Below are 16,672 nucleotides of genomic sequence, written 5' to 3' on the forward strand. Positions count from 1 at the left end.
GTTCAGCTTTGCTCTGCTGCTGCAGAACCTCTTGCTGCAGCTTCTCTCCACAGACCTTGTGGTTCAGCTTTGCTCTGCTGCTGCAGAACCTCTTGCTGCAGCTTCTCTCCACAGACCTTGTGGTTCAGCTTTGCTCCGCTCCTGCTGCCGCTGCAGAACCTCTTGCTGCAGCTTCTCTCCGCAGACCTCGTGGTTCAGCTTACTCCGCACTCCTGCGGCTCCGCCTATTTAACTCCTTCCTGCCTGTATACATACCTGCACCTCCTGTGTGAACAGGTCCAAACCTGTTCCTTCATATTCCACTCCTTCCTGCTTGTATCAGTACTGTTACCCGCTGTGTGAACAGGTGTCTACCTCTTCCCTCATAAGCCGTGCCTGCTTGCCCTGTGTCTCCAAGCCGCGCCTGCTTGCCCTCTGTCTCAAGTCATGCCTGCCGGCCCTGTGTCTCAGCTGTACGTGCTTGCCCTGTGTCTCAGCCTGCCTGTCAGTCACACCTGTCCAAGTGACTTGTCCCTGAGTGGGATCAGCAGCCACAGCCAGACACCACCCTGGAGTGGCACCCGGCAGCTACCTGCTGCACAAGCCTGACCTCACCATAAGAGGCTCCAGTGAAGACCTAGGTAGCTGTCGTAGTCATGCCCCATCCAGGGTAGTCTGGTTTGTGGCAAAGTGGGGCCAAGGCGCGAGCGTGACATATAGTAGTTATATTCTTGCACATAGGAGCAGTATTATAGTAGTTAGAATCATAGAATCGTAGAGTTGGAAGGGACCTCCGGGGCCATCTGGTCCAACCCCCTGCTCAAAGCAGGATTCGCTAAATCATCCCAGTCAGATGTCTGTCCAGCCTCTGTTTGAAGACTTCCATTGAAGGAGAACTCACCACTTCTCCTGGCAGCCTGTTCCATTCATTGATCACTCTGTCAAAAAGTTTTTTCTAATATCTAATCTGTGTCTCCTCCCATTCAGTTTCATCCCATTGCTTCTAGTCTTTCCAGTATTATAGTAGTTATATTCTTGCACATGGGGGCAGTATTATAGTAGTTATATGCTTGTATATAGGGGCAGTATTATAGTAGTTATATTCTTGTACATAGGAGGAAGTATTATAGTAGTTATATTCTTGTACATAGGAGGAAGTATTATAGTATTATAGTAGTTATATTCTTATACATAGGGCAGTATTATAGCAGTTATATTCTTGTACATAGGAGCAGTATTATAGTGGTTATATTCTTGTACATAGGAGGAAGTATCATAGTAGTTATATTCTTGTACATAGGAGCAGTATTATAGTAGTTATATTCTTGTACATAGGGGCAGTATTATAGTAGTTATATTCTTGTACATAGGAGGAAGCATTATAGTAGCTATATTCTTGTACATAGGAGCAGTATTATAGTGGTTATATTCTTGTACATAGGGGGCAGTATTATAGTAGTTATATTCTTGTACATAGGAGCAGTATTATAGTAGTTATATTCTTGTACATAGGAGGAAGTATTATAGTATTATAGTAGTTATATTCTTATACATAGGGCAGTATTATAGCAGTTATATTCTTGTACATAGGAGCAGTATTATAGTGGTTATATTCTTGTACATAGGGGGCAGTATTATAGTAGTTATATTCTTGTACATAGGAGCAGTATTATAGTAGTAATATTCTTGTACATAGGGGCAGTATTATAGTAGTTATATTCTTGTACATAGGAGGAAGCATTATAGTAGTTATATTCTTGTACATAGGAGCAGTATTATAGTGGTTATATTCTTGTACATAGGGGGCAGTATTATAGTAGTTATATTCTTGTACATAGGAGGAAGCATTATAGTAGTTATATTCTTGTACATAGGAGCAGTATTATAGTAGTTATATTCTTGTACATAGGGGCAATATTATAGTAGTTATATTCTTGTACACAGGAGGAAACATTATAGTAGTTATATTCTTGTACATAGGAGGAAGTATTATAGTATTATAGTAGTTATATTCTTGTACATAGGGGCAGTATTATAGTAGTTATATTCTTGTATATAGGGGGCAGTATTATAGCAGTTATATTCTTGTACATAGGGGCAATATTATAGTAGTTATATTCTTGTACACAGGAGGAAACATTATAGAAGTTATATTCTTGTACATAGGAGGAAGTATTATAGTATTATAGTAGTTATATTCTTTTACATAGGAGCAGTATTATAGTAGTTATATTCTTGTACATAGGAGCAGTATTATAGTAGTTATATCCTTGTACATAGGGGGCAGTATTATAGCAGTTATATTCTTGTATATGGGGGCAGTATTATAGTAGTTATATTCTTGTACATAGAGGCAGTATTATAGTAGTTATATTCTTTTACATAGGAGCAGTATTATAGTAGTTATATTCTTGTACATAGGAGGAAGTATCATAGTAGTTATATTCTTGTACATAGGGGCAGTATTATAGTAGTTATATTCTTGTATATAGGGGTAGTATTATAGTAGTTATATTCTTGTACATAGGAGGAAATATTATAGTAGTTATATTCTTGTACATAGGAGCAGTATTATAGTAGTTATATTCTTGCACATAGGAGGAAGTATCATAGTAGTTATATTCTTGTACATAGGGGTAGTATTATAGTAGTTATATTCTTGTACATAGGGGGCAGTATTATAGTAGTTATATTCTTGTAGATAGGGGCAGTATTATAGTAGTTATTATCTTGTACATAGGAGCAGTATTATAGTAATTATATTCTTGTACATGGGACAGTATTATATTAGTTATATTCTTGTACATAGGGGTCAGTATTATAGTAGTTATATTCTTGTACATAGGAGCAGTATTATAGTAGTTATATTCTTGTACATAGGGGCAGTATTATAGTAGTTATATTCTTGCATATAGGGGCAGTATTATAGTAGTTATATTCTTGTACATAGGGGTAGTATTATAGTAGTTATATTCTTGTACATAGGGGGCAGTATTAAAGTAGTTATATTCTTGTACATAGGGGCAGTATTATAGTAGTTATTATCTTGTACATAGGAGCAGTATTATAGTAATTATATTCTTGTACATAGGGCAGTATTATAGTAGTTATATTCTTGTACATAGGGGGCAGTATTATAGTAGTTATATTCTTGTACATAGAGGCAGTATTATAGTAGTTATATTCTTGTACATAGGGGCAGTATTATAGTAGTTATATTCTTGTACATAGGGGCAGTATTATAGTAGTTATATTCTTGTACATAGGGGGCAGTATTATAGTAGTTATTACCTTGTACATAGGGGTCAGTATTATAGTAGTTATATTCTTGTACATAGTGGCAGTATTATAGTAGTTATATTATTGTATAAAGAAGACAATATTTTTGTTTTTTCTCATTCTTGTACATAGAATATGGACATGTTTAATAGAAGATATGTTTATTATGAAGCAAGAGCTGTAATTTTTCACCTTCACCCCAGGTTCTCCATCCAGACCTGGTTGTCCACGGTCACCCTGTTAGAGGACAGGAGGAGACATAATACATTATTGTAGTATTAATGTCTAGGACTCTGAAATCAAGCCAGAAATTAAAAGAAGAAGGATATGTAGACGATAAATGAAGAATAAGGGAATGATGAAAGAGGAGGAGGAGGCAGAAGAGGTGAAGGATATGAAAGAGGAAAAGAAGGTTTAGGATAAAGTAAAGAAAATTAGGGAGGAGATGAAGTGAACGGGAAACTATATGGAGGAAAAGAAGGAAATGACAAAGTGTTATAGGACAAGCATAAGGCGCATAGGAAGTATACAAGATACTGTAGATAAAAGAAAATGATGAGGAGGAAAAGTAGAAGGAGAAAAGGACAAAGGAAAAAAGAAGATGAAGCAGAAGAATGAGCTATAGAAGGAAAAAGCATAAATAGAAGAGGGGATATTTAAAGTAATTGTCCAAATCTTTTGCCTCCTCTTCTGACAACTGCAACCTTCTGTGTACTATGGACGACCCCCATTTTTCCTGTCACTTACCTTTATTCCTTGTTCTCCCGGAGGTCCTCTGGGTCCCTACACAATATAAATGAATTACAATACATTAGTCATATAGTACCACTCTCCCTACAGTCACATATTGTCACTGTCATCCTATGAAGGTTCATTAATCAATGGGTTATTGGAACTCACACGATCACCTGGATCTCCGGTCCGTCCTGCTGCACCCGGGAAGCCTTCACCCGTTTCTCCCTGCAATAATAATGGTTCACAATTGGTCAAACAGTCAAAATAATAATGTTGTCCGCATCCCTGGGCCGTAGCTTTAAGGGTAGCAAAAGAATCTGGGGGTAAACAGGTGACCTGGCCCTGATATATTTTCCCACCTTGTCACCTTTAGGTCCTTGCAGTCCTGGTAGCCCCCGAAGGCCGGGCGATCCATTTTGACCAGGTGGACCCTTAAAAGGAAGACGGAGACATTTTGTTTGAATGATTTATCGTATTATAGGGAAATAATGAAACTTCTTATCTAATTACTCCACTTACTGGACTTCCTGGCTCCCCCTTGCCAGCGACGCCATTAATTAATCCTGGAAGACCCTACAAGACAGAGAAATGATTTGTGATTTCATACATGGGCAGTGTCCAGATATTTTTAATTTTATATTTTATTAATATTCCATGGCTTGAGGGTCCCTTGGGGTGAGCCCCCATCAACGAAGAATGTATGTGTAGATACAAAGCTCATTGCTAGATGTCCTTACCTTGATCTGTGCAACATTGCTGTCTAATAGATAGATATATAGATAGATAACCCTATCTATCTATCTATCTATCTATATATATACTGCTGAGTGTGTGTATGTGTGTGTGTGTGTGTGTGTGTGTGTGTGTGTGTATGTATGTATGTATGTATGTATGTATCAAGCCCACTCCTCATAGCCCCACCCACTGGCGGATGGAGAGCAGGGTTGCAGAGGGAAAGTGCGGGACGCGGGTGGAGAGTGGAGCTGCGAGTGAGAGAGTGGGACACGGATGGAGAGCGGGGCTGCGGAGGGAGAGAGCGGGGCTGCGGAGGGAGAGAGCGGGGCTGCGGAGGGAGAGCAGGACACAGATGGAGATAAGATGGGATAAAACCAGATGGCGCCTAGAGAGCGGGGCTGCAGAGGGAGGGAGCAGGACGGCAGGTGGAGAGCAGGGCTGCGGAAGGAGAGAGCGTGATTGTGGGTGGAGAGCGGGGCTGTTAAGGGAGAGAGTGGGACGCGGGTAGAGAGCTGGTCTGCTGAGGGAGAGAGCATAATGGCCAGTGGAGACGGGCTGCGAAGGGAGAGAGCAGGACGGCCAGCGGAGACGGGCTGCGAAGGGAGAGAGCAGGACGGCCAGCGGAGACGGGCTGCGAAGGGAGAGAGCAGGATGGCCAGCGGAGAGTGGTGCTGCGGAGGGAGAGAGTGGGACAGTCAATGGAGAAAGGGGCTGCTGAGGGAGATAGCGGGGCTGTGGAGGGAACATGCGAGACGGCGATTGGAGAGTGGGGCTGCGGAAAGAAAGAGTGTGACGGTAGATGGAGATCTGGGCTGTGGAGGGAGACAGCGGGCCTGCTGAGGGAGAGAGCGGGATGGCCAGTGGAGACAGTGGCTGCGGAGGGAGAGAGCAGGGCTGCTGAGGGAGAATGCGGGACGGCGGGTGGAGAGCGGGACTGAGGAGGGAGAGAGCGGGTCGGTAGTTAGTTACTATGCCCGGCCAACGCCGGGCTCTTCAGCTAGTATATAATATAATAATGCAGTCATGCGAGTATTAGCATTATCACTATGCTGCAGGATCAGTGACAACCTCTGCCATAAATCAGATATGTGCTCATTGCAGCTGTCACCACCTTCTTAGCCATGATGCATTATCGGCTTTCCCAAAACTAACATCTTCTTACATATTTCAATTGTCACCATAACTGGACAGACATTTCTCCATTATAGGTGTAGATGAACAGATCCCCTAATTGTAATCATCTCTGTGGTGGTCTGGTTGTAGAGGTGCACGGTAACAAAAATCCACCGCATGCTAGTCTTATACTGAGATAATCAATATGAAGTGCACTTACTCTCTCACCTCGTTCTCCTTTTTCTCCCTGAAAAGAAATAAGTGTATCAAATTAATTAACTTTTAGATTAAGTCAATTACAATGTTTTTTTTTGTTTTGTTTTTAAGAAACTAAAATCATCAAATGAATCTTCTAAGAACAGTATTATAGTAGTTATATTCCTGTACATAGGGGCAGTATTATAGTAGTTATATTCTTGTACATAGGAGCAGTATTATAGTAGTTATATTCTTGTACATAGGGGCAGTATTATAGTAGCTATATTCTTGTACATAGGGGCAGTATTATAGTAGTTATATTCTTGTACATAGGGGCAGTATTATAGTAGTTATATTCTTGTACATAGGGGCAGTATTATAGTAGTTATATTCTTGTACATAGGGGCAGTATTATAGTAGTTATATTCTTGTATATAGGGGCAGTATTATAGTAGTTATATTCTTGTACATAGGGGGAAGTATTATAGTAGTTATATTCTTGTACATAGGGGGCAGTATTATAGTAGTTATATTCTTGTACATAGGGGCAGTATTATAGTAGTTATATTCTTGTACATAGGAGCAGTATTATAGTAGTTATATTCTTGTACATAGGGGCAGTATTATAGTAGTTATATTCTTGTACATAGGGGTAGTATTATAGTAGTTATATTCTTGTACATAGGGGCAGTATTATAGCGGTTATATTCTTGTACATAGGGGCAGTATTATAGTAGTTATATTCTTGTACATAGGGGGAAGTATTATAGTAGTTATATTCTTGTACATAGGAGCAGTATTATAGTAGTTATATTCTGGTACATAGGGGCAGTATTATAGTAGTTAGTATATTCTTGTACATAGGAGCAGTATTATAGTAGTTATATTCTTGTACATAGGGGCAGTATTATAGCGGTTATATTCTTGTACATAGGAGCAGTATTATATTGGTTATATTCTTGTACATAGGGGGAAGTATTATAGTAGTTATATTCTTGAACATAGGGGGCAGTATTATAGTAGTTATATTCTTGTACATAGGGGCAGTATTATAGTAGTTATATTCTTGTACATAGGAGCAGTATTATAGTAGTTATATTCTTGTACATAGGGGGCAGTATTATAGCAGTTATATTCTTGTACATAGGGGCAGTATTATAGTAGTTATATTCTTGTACATAGGGGCAGTACTATAGTAGTTATATTCTTGTACATAGGGGGCAGTATTATAGTTGTTATATTCTTGTACATAGGGGGCAGTATTATAGTAGTTATATTTTTGTACACAGGGGCAGTATTATAGCAGTTATATTCTTGTACATAGGGGGCAGTATGATAGTAGTTATATTCTTGTACATAGGGGGCAGTATTATAGTAGTTATATTTTTGTACACAGGGGCAGTATTATAGTAGTTATATTCTTGTACATAGGGGGCAGTATTATAGTAGTTATATTTTTGTACACAGGGGCAGTATTATAGCAGTTATATTCTTGTACATAGGGGGCAGTATTATAGTAGTTATATTCTAGTACATAGGAGCAGTATTATAGTAGTTTTATTCTTGTACATAGAAGCAGTATTATAGTAGTTTTATTCTTGTACATAGGGGGCAGTATTATAGTAGTTATATTCTTGTACATAGGGGGCAGTATTATAGTAGTTATATTCTTGTACATAGGGTCAGTATTATAGTAGTTATAGTCTTGTACATAGGGGCAGTATTATAGTAGTTATATTCTTGTACATAGGGGCAGAATTATAGTAGTTATATTCTTGTACATAGGGGCAGTATTATAGTAGTTATATTCTTGTACATAGGGGCAGTATTATAGTAGTTTTTTTTTCTTAAACACAAATGGAAATATTGTAGTAGCTCAATTATCTGCAAGATATAGAAAATCACCTTCACTGATTGCCCTGGAACACCTGCCGCTCCATTTGGTCCTTCTGGCCCAGGTTGTCCTGGAGTTCCTGGTATTCCTCTCTGACCCGGGGTTCCAGGCTGACCAGGAATTCCCTAATAGAAATAGATAAACACTCATAATGGGTCAGTGCACATTATGTTTGTTAGCTCTAGTGATGCACAGAGACTACTATGAAAATCTCTGGAGACAGCAGCACTCTTGGTCTGTGTCTGTTATCACAGCATTTTGATCTGAGAGGTTTGTCGTCTCTGATAGGAGTCTGAGATCCTGCAAAAGGTTAGCAATGGAGCAGAAAGTTGCAGAACTTTTCATTATCGAACTTTAATGTATTTACATTAAACTTCTGCTACCTGAGAGATGGCAGCAAGAAGGATGATGTCAATAAAAGAGAGATTTTATATATTGCACTTACTGGATTTCCCGGTTCACCTTTTCGGCCTGGTATCCCTCCTCCGCCATTTATCACCTCCCCGGGTTCACCCTACGCAGAGAAGAAATGTGACCTCATGGTAGAAAAACTGCATCATACCATACACGGAAATAAGAACAACCACGTAATGGCCCATAAGATGTTAGCAACACAAACTCTATTCATTTCAATGGAGGCAACTGTCAGGTTCAGACCGGGGAAAAATGGCTCCATCCTGGAGACTAAGGATAATGAGGTTTCCATCTTGCCCTTACACTTACCGGTAGTCCTCTCTCTCCTTTTGGACCAACTGGACCTAGGAATCCGCGTTCTCCCTAAGAGACCAGAATATAGTGAGTGATATGAATATTGAGTGTACCAATATGAAGTTATGCCATCTTTATATGCGGCGTGAATACTTACAGGTTCCCCCCTTTCTCCTTGGGATCCTTTACTCCCCTGAAATACAAAGAACATGAATCGCACATATACAATATATACACCAATATACTGACAGTACTGTATTATATAGGGTGACTCACGAGCGTGCCGGGAATGCCAGGACTGCCAGGGCGACCAGGACTTCCTGGGAGACCATCAACTCCCGGCTCTCCCTAAAAGAACAAGTAATATATGTATATATGTGTCACAATACGATACGAGAATGCGCCACTTTAATTGGGAGGAATCTGTATGGCAAGTTTAGACTATAGTAGAGGAATGTCAATATTTCCACTCCAAAAACTGATGTAATGCCTAACAGGGTGATATCTTGGCATTTCAATTCAGAGGATGAGGCAGAGAATGTTGCAATACTGATAAATATGGTTTGGTGATTACAAGGGCTCCTGTAATTTACAAATAGGAGTCAGCCATACCATAACTACAATTATCATCAACTACTATCATTTATGGCTTAAAAATTTGTGAGAAATACTCCAGGAAAAAGTGGAACATTGTATTTTGCAAGTGTAGGCTCCTCGGGGGCGGGGCTTGACAAAGAACTAAAAAAAAACCAATAGGAATATTCCAATCTTATGCTCTGACCTTCTGCCACTATTCTCAGAGTTGTAACCAAAATTCCTGGATAATAAAGTGGATGTGGCTTAATGTGACAGGGTGTGGCTTAGTCGTTAGGGTGAGGCTTAAAATATATAGGGGTGTGACAAATTTTAATTTGGTCAGTTGATCAATTTGCTTAATATTTCAGTTACTTACAGCTTCTCCCTTTAGTCCTCTCGTGGCTGTACCCTCTCCAGGAGGACCACGGGGCCCAACTGGACCTGGTGAACCAGGAGAACCTGGTCGACCCTGGGAAATTAAATTTCTTTAAAATTCTCGCCTTCATTTCTTTTGCACATACAGTACTTTATAAGGCATCTTCCTGATGATAATACTCACAGAGTCTCCGGGTGGTCCTGATGTCCCTGGACGACCACTGCTCCCCTGAAAGTAGAATGTGTTTTTTGTTTGTTTTTTTAAAGTATCCTGCCAGTGAAATCCTTAAGACCATGATAGTTACAAGTAGGATACTTACTATTTCTCCTTTCTGACCTTTCTCACCCTTAAATGAAATCAAAATTAAGAATTATTCAGCAAGTAGAGTAGATATTGAATGTATGAGCTAGTGGTAAAAAACCTGCTTGACAATGGGTACACTGGTATAGTAAGTACGGGCACACTTGTAATGTTAATGTGGTTCTGTGAATGTGGCCACTGATGCTAGTAATATGGGCACTCTGGTGCTACCAATGTGGGCACTCTATTGAGGGAACTATGGGCACTCTGGTGCTACCAATGTGGGCACTCTATTGAGGGAACTATGGGCACTCTGGTGCTACCAATGTGGGCACTCTATTGAGGGAACTATGGGCACTCTGGTGCTACCAATGTGGGCACTCTATTGATGGAACTATGGGCATTCTGGTGCTACCAATGTGGGCACTCTATTGATGGAAATATGGGCCCTCTGGTGCTACCAATGTGGGCACTCTATTGATGGAATTATGGGCACTCTGGTGCTACCAATGTGGGCTCTCTATTGATGGAATTATGGGCACTCTGGTGCTACCAATGTGGGCACTCTATTGATGGAATTATGGGCCCTCTGGTGCTACCAATGTGGGCACTCTATTGATGGAAATATGGGCCCTCTGGTGCTACCAATGTGGGCACTCTATTGATGGAATTATGGGCACTCTGGTGCTACCAATGTGGGCACTCTATTGATGGAATTATGGGCCCTCTGGTGCTACCAATGTGGGCACTCTATTGATGGAAATATGGGCCCTCTGGTGCTACTAATGTGGGTACTCTGGTGGCATATGGGCCCTCTGGTGCTACCAATGTGGGTACTCTATTGATGTAATTATGGGCACTCTGGTGCTCCCAATGTGGGTACTCTGATGGAAATATGGGCCCTCTGGTGCTACCAATGTGGGCACTCTATTGATGGAATTCTGGGCACTCTGGTGCTACCAATGTGGGCACTCTATTGATGGAACTATGGGCACTCTGGTGCTACCAATGTGAGCACTCTATTGATGGAACTATGGGTATTCTGATGCTACCAATGTGGGCACTTTATTGATGGAACTATGGGCATTCTGATGCTACCAATGTGGGCACTCTATTGATGGAACTATGGGCATTCTGGTGCTACCAATGTGGGCACTCTATTGATGGAAATATGGGCACTCTGGTGCTACCAATGTGGGCACTCTATTGATGGAATTATGGGCACTCTGGTGCTACCAATGTGGGCACTCTACTGATGGAATTATGGGCACTCTGGTGCTACCAATGTGGGCACTCTATTGATGGAATTATGGGCACTCTGGTGCTACCAATGTGGGCACTCTATTGATGGAAATATGGTCCCTCTGGTGCTACCAATGTGGGCACTCTATTGATGGAACTATGGGCACTCTGGTGCTACCAATGTGGGCACTCTATTGATGGAACTATGGGCATTCTGGTGCTACCAATGTGGGCACTCTATTGATGGAACTATGGGCACTCTGGTGCTACCAATGTGGGCACTCTATTGATGTAACTATGGGCATTCTGGTGCTACCAATGTGGGAACTCTGTTGATGGAAATATGGGCACTCTGGAGCTACCAATGTGGGCACTCTATTGATGGGCACTCTGGTGCTCTTCATGCAGCACTTTAGTGCTGTATTTTGCCAATATTATTTTGGGTTGATAGTGGTGAAAGTTTGCACTGTTTAGGGGGGCTTTGACATTGTTACACTGGTCATTGGGCACTGTTTATGGTCCATCGGCAGTATTTAGGGGGGGGCCTGGAAAATGTTAATGGGGTTTCTTAGCACTGTTTATTATGGTGATATGGTACTCTTGTGCTGTAAATGGCGGTTGTTCTGTCCTGTTACTGGAGTATTATGGTATTGTTATTGGGGCATTTTAGAGCTGGTAGTGTGGTTTCTCCTGACTTAGTAAGGGGTGTGGGTGAAATCTGGCTGGCACTGTTTATAGGAGTATTCTACAAGTGTTAATGGGGGCTCTCCTGAACAGTGTCACCGTGACGCTGAATGATCTTTAGGTGAACTTTTTATCGAGACATTCTCGATGTCATTATGTGGTATTGACACTACTTGATGGTTTATGTTCACAGATTTTCCACTCCATGGTTTTGTACCATCAAACATAATAATCCTGGGGAGCAAATCCTGACAATCAGGCACTATGAGTGAAGTCAGTGCATAGTCCAACTGGTACAATCACAATCATAGACTGGTACTTCCACTGCCCAGTCAGGGCATTCATTTGTCCAGACAGATCATGTTTTCACATTTCAAGTCTTTTGTCCATTAAATTATAATGTTTCATGTTGTGATGAGGATAATTGGTCATTTCTGATCACATTTGTCACACTCACCCTCGGGCACTGCACCGTACAGGGCTCCTAGGAGAACAATAATAATCGGCGTCACCCAATATCAGAGGTTATTGTTATTATCTAGTGCTGGAGCATTATATGAGCAGCAGCTGATATCAGTCACATAAACGACATGGAGAAAGGTATTGGCAACACGTCTTATTCATTTATCATGGGTTTCTCATACAGTCCCATTGCCCCTGGTGTATAATATCCTGCCTTGTTGCCCCCAGTGTATAATATCCGTCCCCCTAGTGTATAACCTCAGGCCCCCCCACAATGCCATCTGCCTTTACTACCATGTGACAGACCAGACGGTGATGCAGTGCTCACGGATACCAGCGCGGTCCTGTAATAGGTCCGTCCTTGACATTTCTTCCTCCCAAATCTCCCCTCATCACTTGTGAGTGATATTACTGAGAAGTGGAAGGAACCGCAGCAACTCAGCCACAAAGTGGAGACCCCCGTAATGTTCCAGAGCAAGGGAGCCGAGTGGGGAGGAATACAGGGCAGAAAAGTCACCACCGCTCTTCAGACCTCATAACTGCAGAGTCCAGACCTCCTCTGGTATCAGCAAAAACGCCGTGCCTCCTCCAGGAGCTTCATGGTCAAGCAGTTGCACGCAGCCGTACATCACCAAGCACAATGCCGAGCTTGGATGGAGTGGTGTAAAGCCGCCTTCACTGGACTCTGGAGGAGACGTGTTCTGTGCAGTGATGGATCACACTACTCTATCTGCGTCTAATAGAGGAGCCTAGGTTTGTTGATTCTAGGAGGACGTTACCCCCTGACTGCACTGTGCCCACTGTACAGATGGTGGAGGAGGATAATGCTATGGGCTTGATATTGGGGGTCAACCTCGGCCAGTGCACAAAGTTCATTCAGACATGGTTGGAAGAATTTGGTGCAAGAACATGCCTGGCCACACCAAGCTCGGATCTCAACCCCATCCAACAACTCCAAGATTGTGACCCCGGTCTCCCCCAATATCAGGATCTGACCCCACAAGTGCTTTTCTGAATAAAGGGGCAAAAATTCCTACAGACACTTCCAAAATCTTGTATAAATACTTCCAAGAACAGCAAGAGCCGTTATATCTGCAGAGTGACGACTCCATATCTATGGATGTAGAATGGAAGGTGAGACAATCTCCTAGATGTTTAATGTGGCGGGGGATACATACTTTTGTCCTTACACTGTATGTGGATGTCCATGTGCCTGAACAATCTCAGCACTCAACTGCAGTCCCCATCCCATACAGGCTGATAACAGGGAACAGTTGGTTGCAATTGGATTACTTCCTATTAATGTGTTGGCCGAGAACTTACCTGAACTTGGCTGACAGAACATATCGCCTCCGACAGCGAATCTGAGAGGCTGTTCAAGTTTTCTGCATCCGCCGTGTAGAAGAAATTCCTCTGGCTCTGACCTGAGACTATTCTACGTAACTGCTCCTGATCGGCCCCATCTGTACCTACTGCCAAAACCCGAATACCTGGAGAAAGGCAAAGAGGTGACTTCACGATATTCTTCATCTACAACTCCACCAGCCTCGGCACGTAGCTTTAAGCTCCTATCTGGTGCTGTCCTGCAGTTAGGTGCTTACTCCTGTGACTGATGAGTGCTGGCAGGATTACCCTGTTTTATATACCTGTAGCTTTGATGGCATTTGCTGCCTGAAGAGTATCATCTGATGATGGACTATCTGCCAGAATTACCAGAACACCGGGAACATTCTGTCTTCTACCGTAGGCCGTGGTGAATAGATAGTTCCTTGCAAAATCAATGGCACCACCTGAAGAACAGCAAACAAAAAATGTGACTATGTTCAAATACTGTACATACTCAATAAAGGCTATATTCCCAAGTTACATCCTATATTATACCCCAGAGCTGCACTCACTATTCTTCTGGTGCAGCCACTGTGTACATACATTACATTACTGATCCTGAGTTACCTTCTGTATTATACCCCAGAGCTGCACTCACTATTCTGCTGGTGCAGTCACTGTGTACATACATTACATTACTGATCCTGAGTTACCTTCTGTATTATACCCCCGAGCTGCACTCACTATTCTGCTGGTGCAGTCACTGTGTACATACATTACATTACTGATCCTAAGTTACATCCTGTATTATACCCCAGAGCTGCACTCACTATTCTGCTGGTGCAGTCACTGTGTACATACATTACATTACTGATCCTGAGTTACATCCTGTATTATACCCCAGAGCTGCACTTGTTATTCTGCTGGTGTAGTCACTGTGCACATACATTACATTACTGATCCTGAGTTACATCCTGCATTATACTCCAGAGCTGCACTCACTATTCTGCTGGTGCAGTCACTGTGTACATACATTACATTACTGCTCCTGAGTTACATCCTGTATTATACCCCAGAGCTGCACTCACTATTCTTCTGGTGGAGTCACTGTGTACATACATTACATTACTGATCCTGAGTTACATCCTGTATTATACCCCAGAGCTGCACTCACTATTCTTCTGGTGGAGTCATGGTGTTATATATTGGTTACCATTACAGGGTGGGTAGCAGGACGTCAAATATAACATGCTTCTTCTTTTATATGGAAGGATAGTAATAAAAGGCATGTGTCTATGGTGGCCGTCTATGGTTGCTTGGCCAGGTTGCCCATGCTATATATTTACTCCAGCAGAGCTCAGAACTTCCACATATTAGAGACTATCAAGGAGTCTCATTGATGAAAGAAAAACTGATTGTTGTCCATAGCAACCAATCAGAGCTCAGCTTTCATTTCTTAAACTACTCTGGGAAATTGAAAGCTGCACTGTGATTTGTTGCTATGGGTAACCAAGACTGTTGTAATACATGAGGCCTACATGTGTTTACAGCCATTGGTAGAGCACCGCCCATGAAGGCAGACATCTTAATAACATGTTAATCAGTTTAATCATTACCAATAGTGGTCCCACTGGGGTCAGAGAATGGGATATTTTGAATTTGCTGCACCACCGTCCGCAGTTCACTGGATCGGTTCAGTAGGACAGATGGCCGCTGCCGGAAGCTGTAGGCCCCAATTGCGATCTGAAATAGAGACAAAATAAAAAGTTAGAAAAAATAAAATGGAGCCCATGGATGAGGATAGGGATAACTATGAAGGCCGAGGTTGCTGCTTCACCCTGTCTCATGTGCTCCAGGGGGACAATAATGTCGGTATAAACTGTTGCGTCTCTGCCAGACTCCATTATTCTCATAGCGCCACATCAGAAGATGCTACGTACAATGGTGACGCCATGTTAAATTTCCAGTTGACCACTGCTCTGACAGAAATGGATGGAAATCTAATGCATCTGGTACCGTCTAATACCTGTGTAGCGTCCGATCCCAGCTGCCCCACCGAGGACACGACCTGCGAGAGGAATTTCTTAATGGCCTCCTCGTTGTACTGATTATCCTGAGTCGTGTGCACCATGAACACAATGTCCGTCTTTCCCGTCCCACAGGCTGAGGAGAAAATAATAAATAATAAGAATATTTTCCCTTCCGGCCTCTCATTCGTGCTCCGATAAATAAACTGACCGGTGTTGTCCAAGACTGACGCAGGCTCACTCTCCCGGCTACCGACAAGTGATACCACACGGAACTGATAACGGGCGCCGGCTAGAAGGTTGTCTATGTCGTAGTACCTTGCGTCTCCAGAGACCGCGCGGCTCGTTTCGGGGCCACCTTCAAAATGGAAAATAAAAGCTAAAACCAATACAGAAGATGCGATGCACCATACACGAGGCAAGACGTGACTTCACCATAGGCTGCCACCCTTCCTTCTCTGTAAGGGGCAGCATTTGCTCCTTCTCTGCCACCAGTATGCATTCCTAAATAGAAGACCCCCTATGCAGGAGGCAGTTATGGCTAGTCTTGAACATACCGTCTGCCCGTCTCCAGTAGATACGGTACCCGGTGCTTCCGGAGACTGGAGACCACGTAAGTCTCACCCGTTGACGTGTTACATCCATTACTCTGAGATCTCGCACAGGATTTACTGGGATATCCGCTAGAAAAACATGAGGAAAACATATCGTGAAACCTCTTTGAGACCACCGGCCAACATGGCCATCAAAAGACATCTTCCACTGGGGATGTGGTCTCCAAATTGGTGGCCAGCATGGAACAGCTTTCATGGAAATGAAGAGGTGGTCTTCTCAAAAAGTTGTTTTTTCTGGACAGAATAAACTTTTGCACGGTGGATTCAATTACTACTAAAAAATCCCTATGCAGCCCCCCAAAAAGCAATGCAAGGGGCAATGAGTCCAGCTACCATCTCTACTACCAAAAGTGGTGACTAAGACAAGTTCTTGCAGCATTTTTGGCATCAAGAACCAGTACTAGGAGGATAGTCTCATTTTTAG

At 42.3% G+C, this 16,672-nt stretch overlaps 1 protein-coding gene across 3 annotated transcripts in view; it reads right to left on the reverse strand.

The window, feature by feature from the left end:
* COL7A1 (collagen type VII alpha 1 chain) overlaps nucleotides 1-16,672 on the reverse strand; it is a 144,762-nt gene that overhangs the window by 68,906 nt on the left and 59,184 nt on the right. For all 3 annotated transcript variants that reach the window (XR_012232076.1, XM_073575067.1, XM_073575068.1), the window contains exons 25-45: nucleotides 16,192-16,317; nucleotides 15,846-15,992; nucleotides 15,634-15,770; nucleotides 15,224-15,350; nucleotides 13,928-14,071; nucleotides 13,605-13,771; nucleotides 12,277-12,303; nucleotides 9,913-9,939; nucleotides 9,777-9,821; nucleotides 9,594-9,686; nucleotides 8,918-8,989; nucleotides 8,799-8,834; nucleotides 8,657-8,710; nucleotides 8,379-8,447; nucleotides 7,945-8,058; nucleotides 6,062-6,088; nucleotides 4,513-4,566; nucleotides 4,353-4,424; nucleotides 4,159-4,218; nucleotides 4,006-4,041; nucleotides 3,451-3,495 (exon numbers count right to left, since the gene is read on the reverse strand). Coding sequence is in view for 2 of the 3 variants with exons in the window: in XM_073575067.1 (XP_073431168.1) it covers nucleotides 3,451-3,495; nucleotides 4,006-4,041; nucleotides 4,159-4,218; nucleotides 4,353-4,424; nucleotides 4,513-4,566; nucleotides 6,062-6,088; nucleotides 7,945-8,058; nucleotides 8,379-8,447; nucleotides 8,657-8,710; nucleotides 8,799-8,834; nucleotides 8,918-8,989; nucleotides 9,594-9,686; nucleotides 9,777-9,821; nucleotides 9,913-9,939; nucleotides 12,277-12,303; nucleotides 13,605-13,771; nucleotides 13,928-14,071; nucleotides 15,224-15,350; nucleotides 15,634-15,770; nucleotides 15,846-15,992; nucleotides 16,192-16,317 (1,679 nt within the window). In the remaining variant the exon portion in view is untranslated. The remainder of the gene's footprint in view (nucleotides 1-3,450; nucleotides 3,496-4,005; nucleotides 4,042-4,158; nucleotides 4,219-4,352; nucleotides 4,425-4,512; nucleotides 4,567-6,061; nucleotides 6,089-7,944; nucleotides 8,059-8,378; nucleotides 8,448-8,656; nucleotides 8,711-8,798; nucleotides 8,835-8,917; nucleotides 8,990-9,593; nucleotides 9,687-9,776; nucleotides 9,822-9,912; nucleotides 9,940-12,276; nucleotides 12,304-13,604; nucleotides 13,772-13,927; nucleotides 14,072-15,223; nucleotides 15,351-15,633; nucleotides 15,771-15,845; nucleotides 15,993-16,191; nucleotides 16,318-16,672) is intronic.

This window comes from Dendrobates tinctorius, unplaced genomic scaffold (assembly GCF_039654945.1).
Source record: "Dendrobates tinctorius isolate UK_male_01 unplaced genomic scaffold, ASM3965494v1 ptg000041l, whole genome shotgun sequence".
Classification (NCBI taxonomy): Eukaryota; Metazoa; Chordata; class Amphibia; order Anura; family Dendrobatidae; genus Dendrobates; species Dendrobates tinctorius.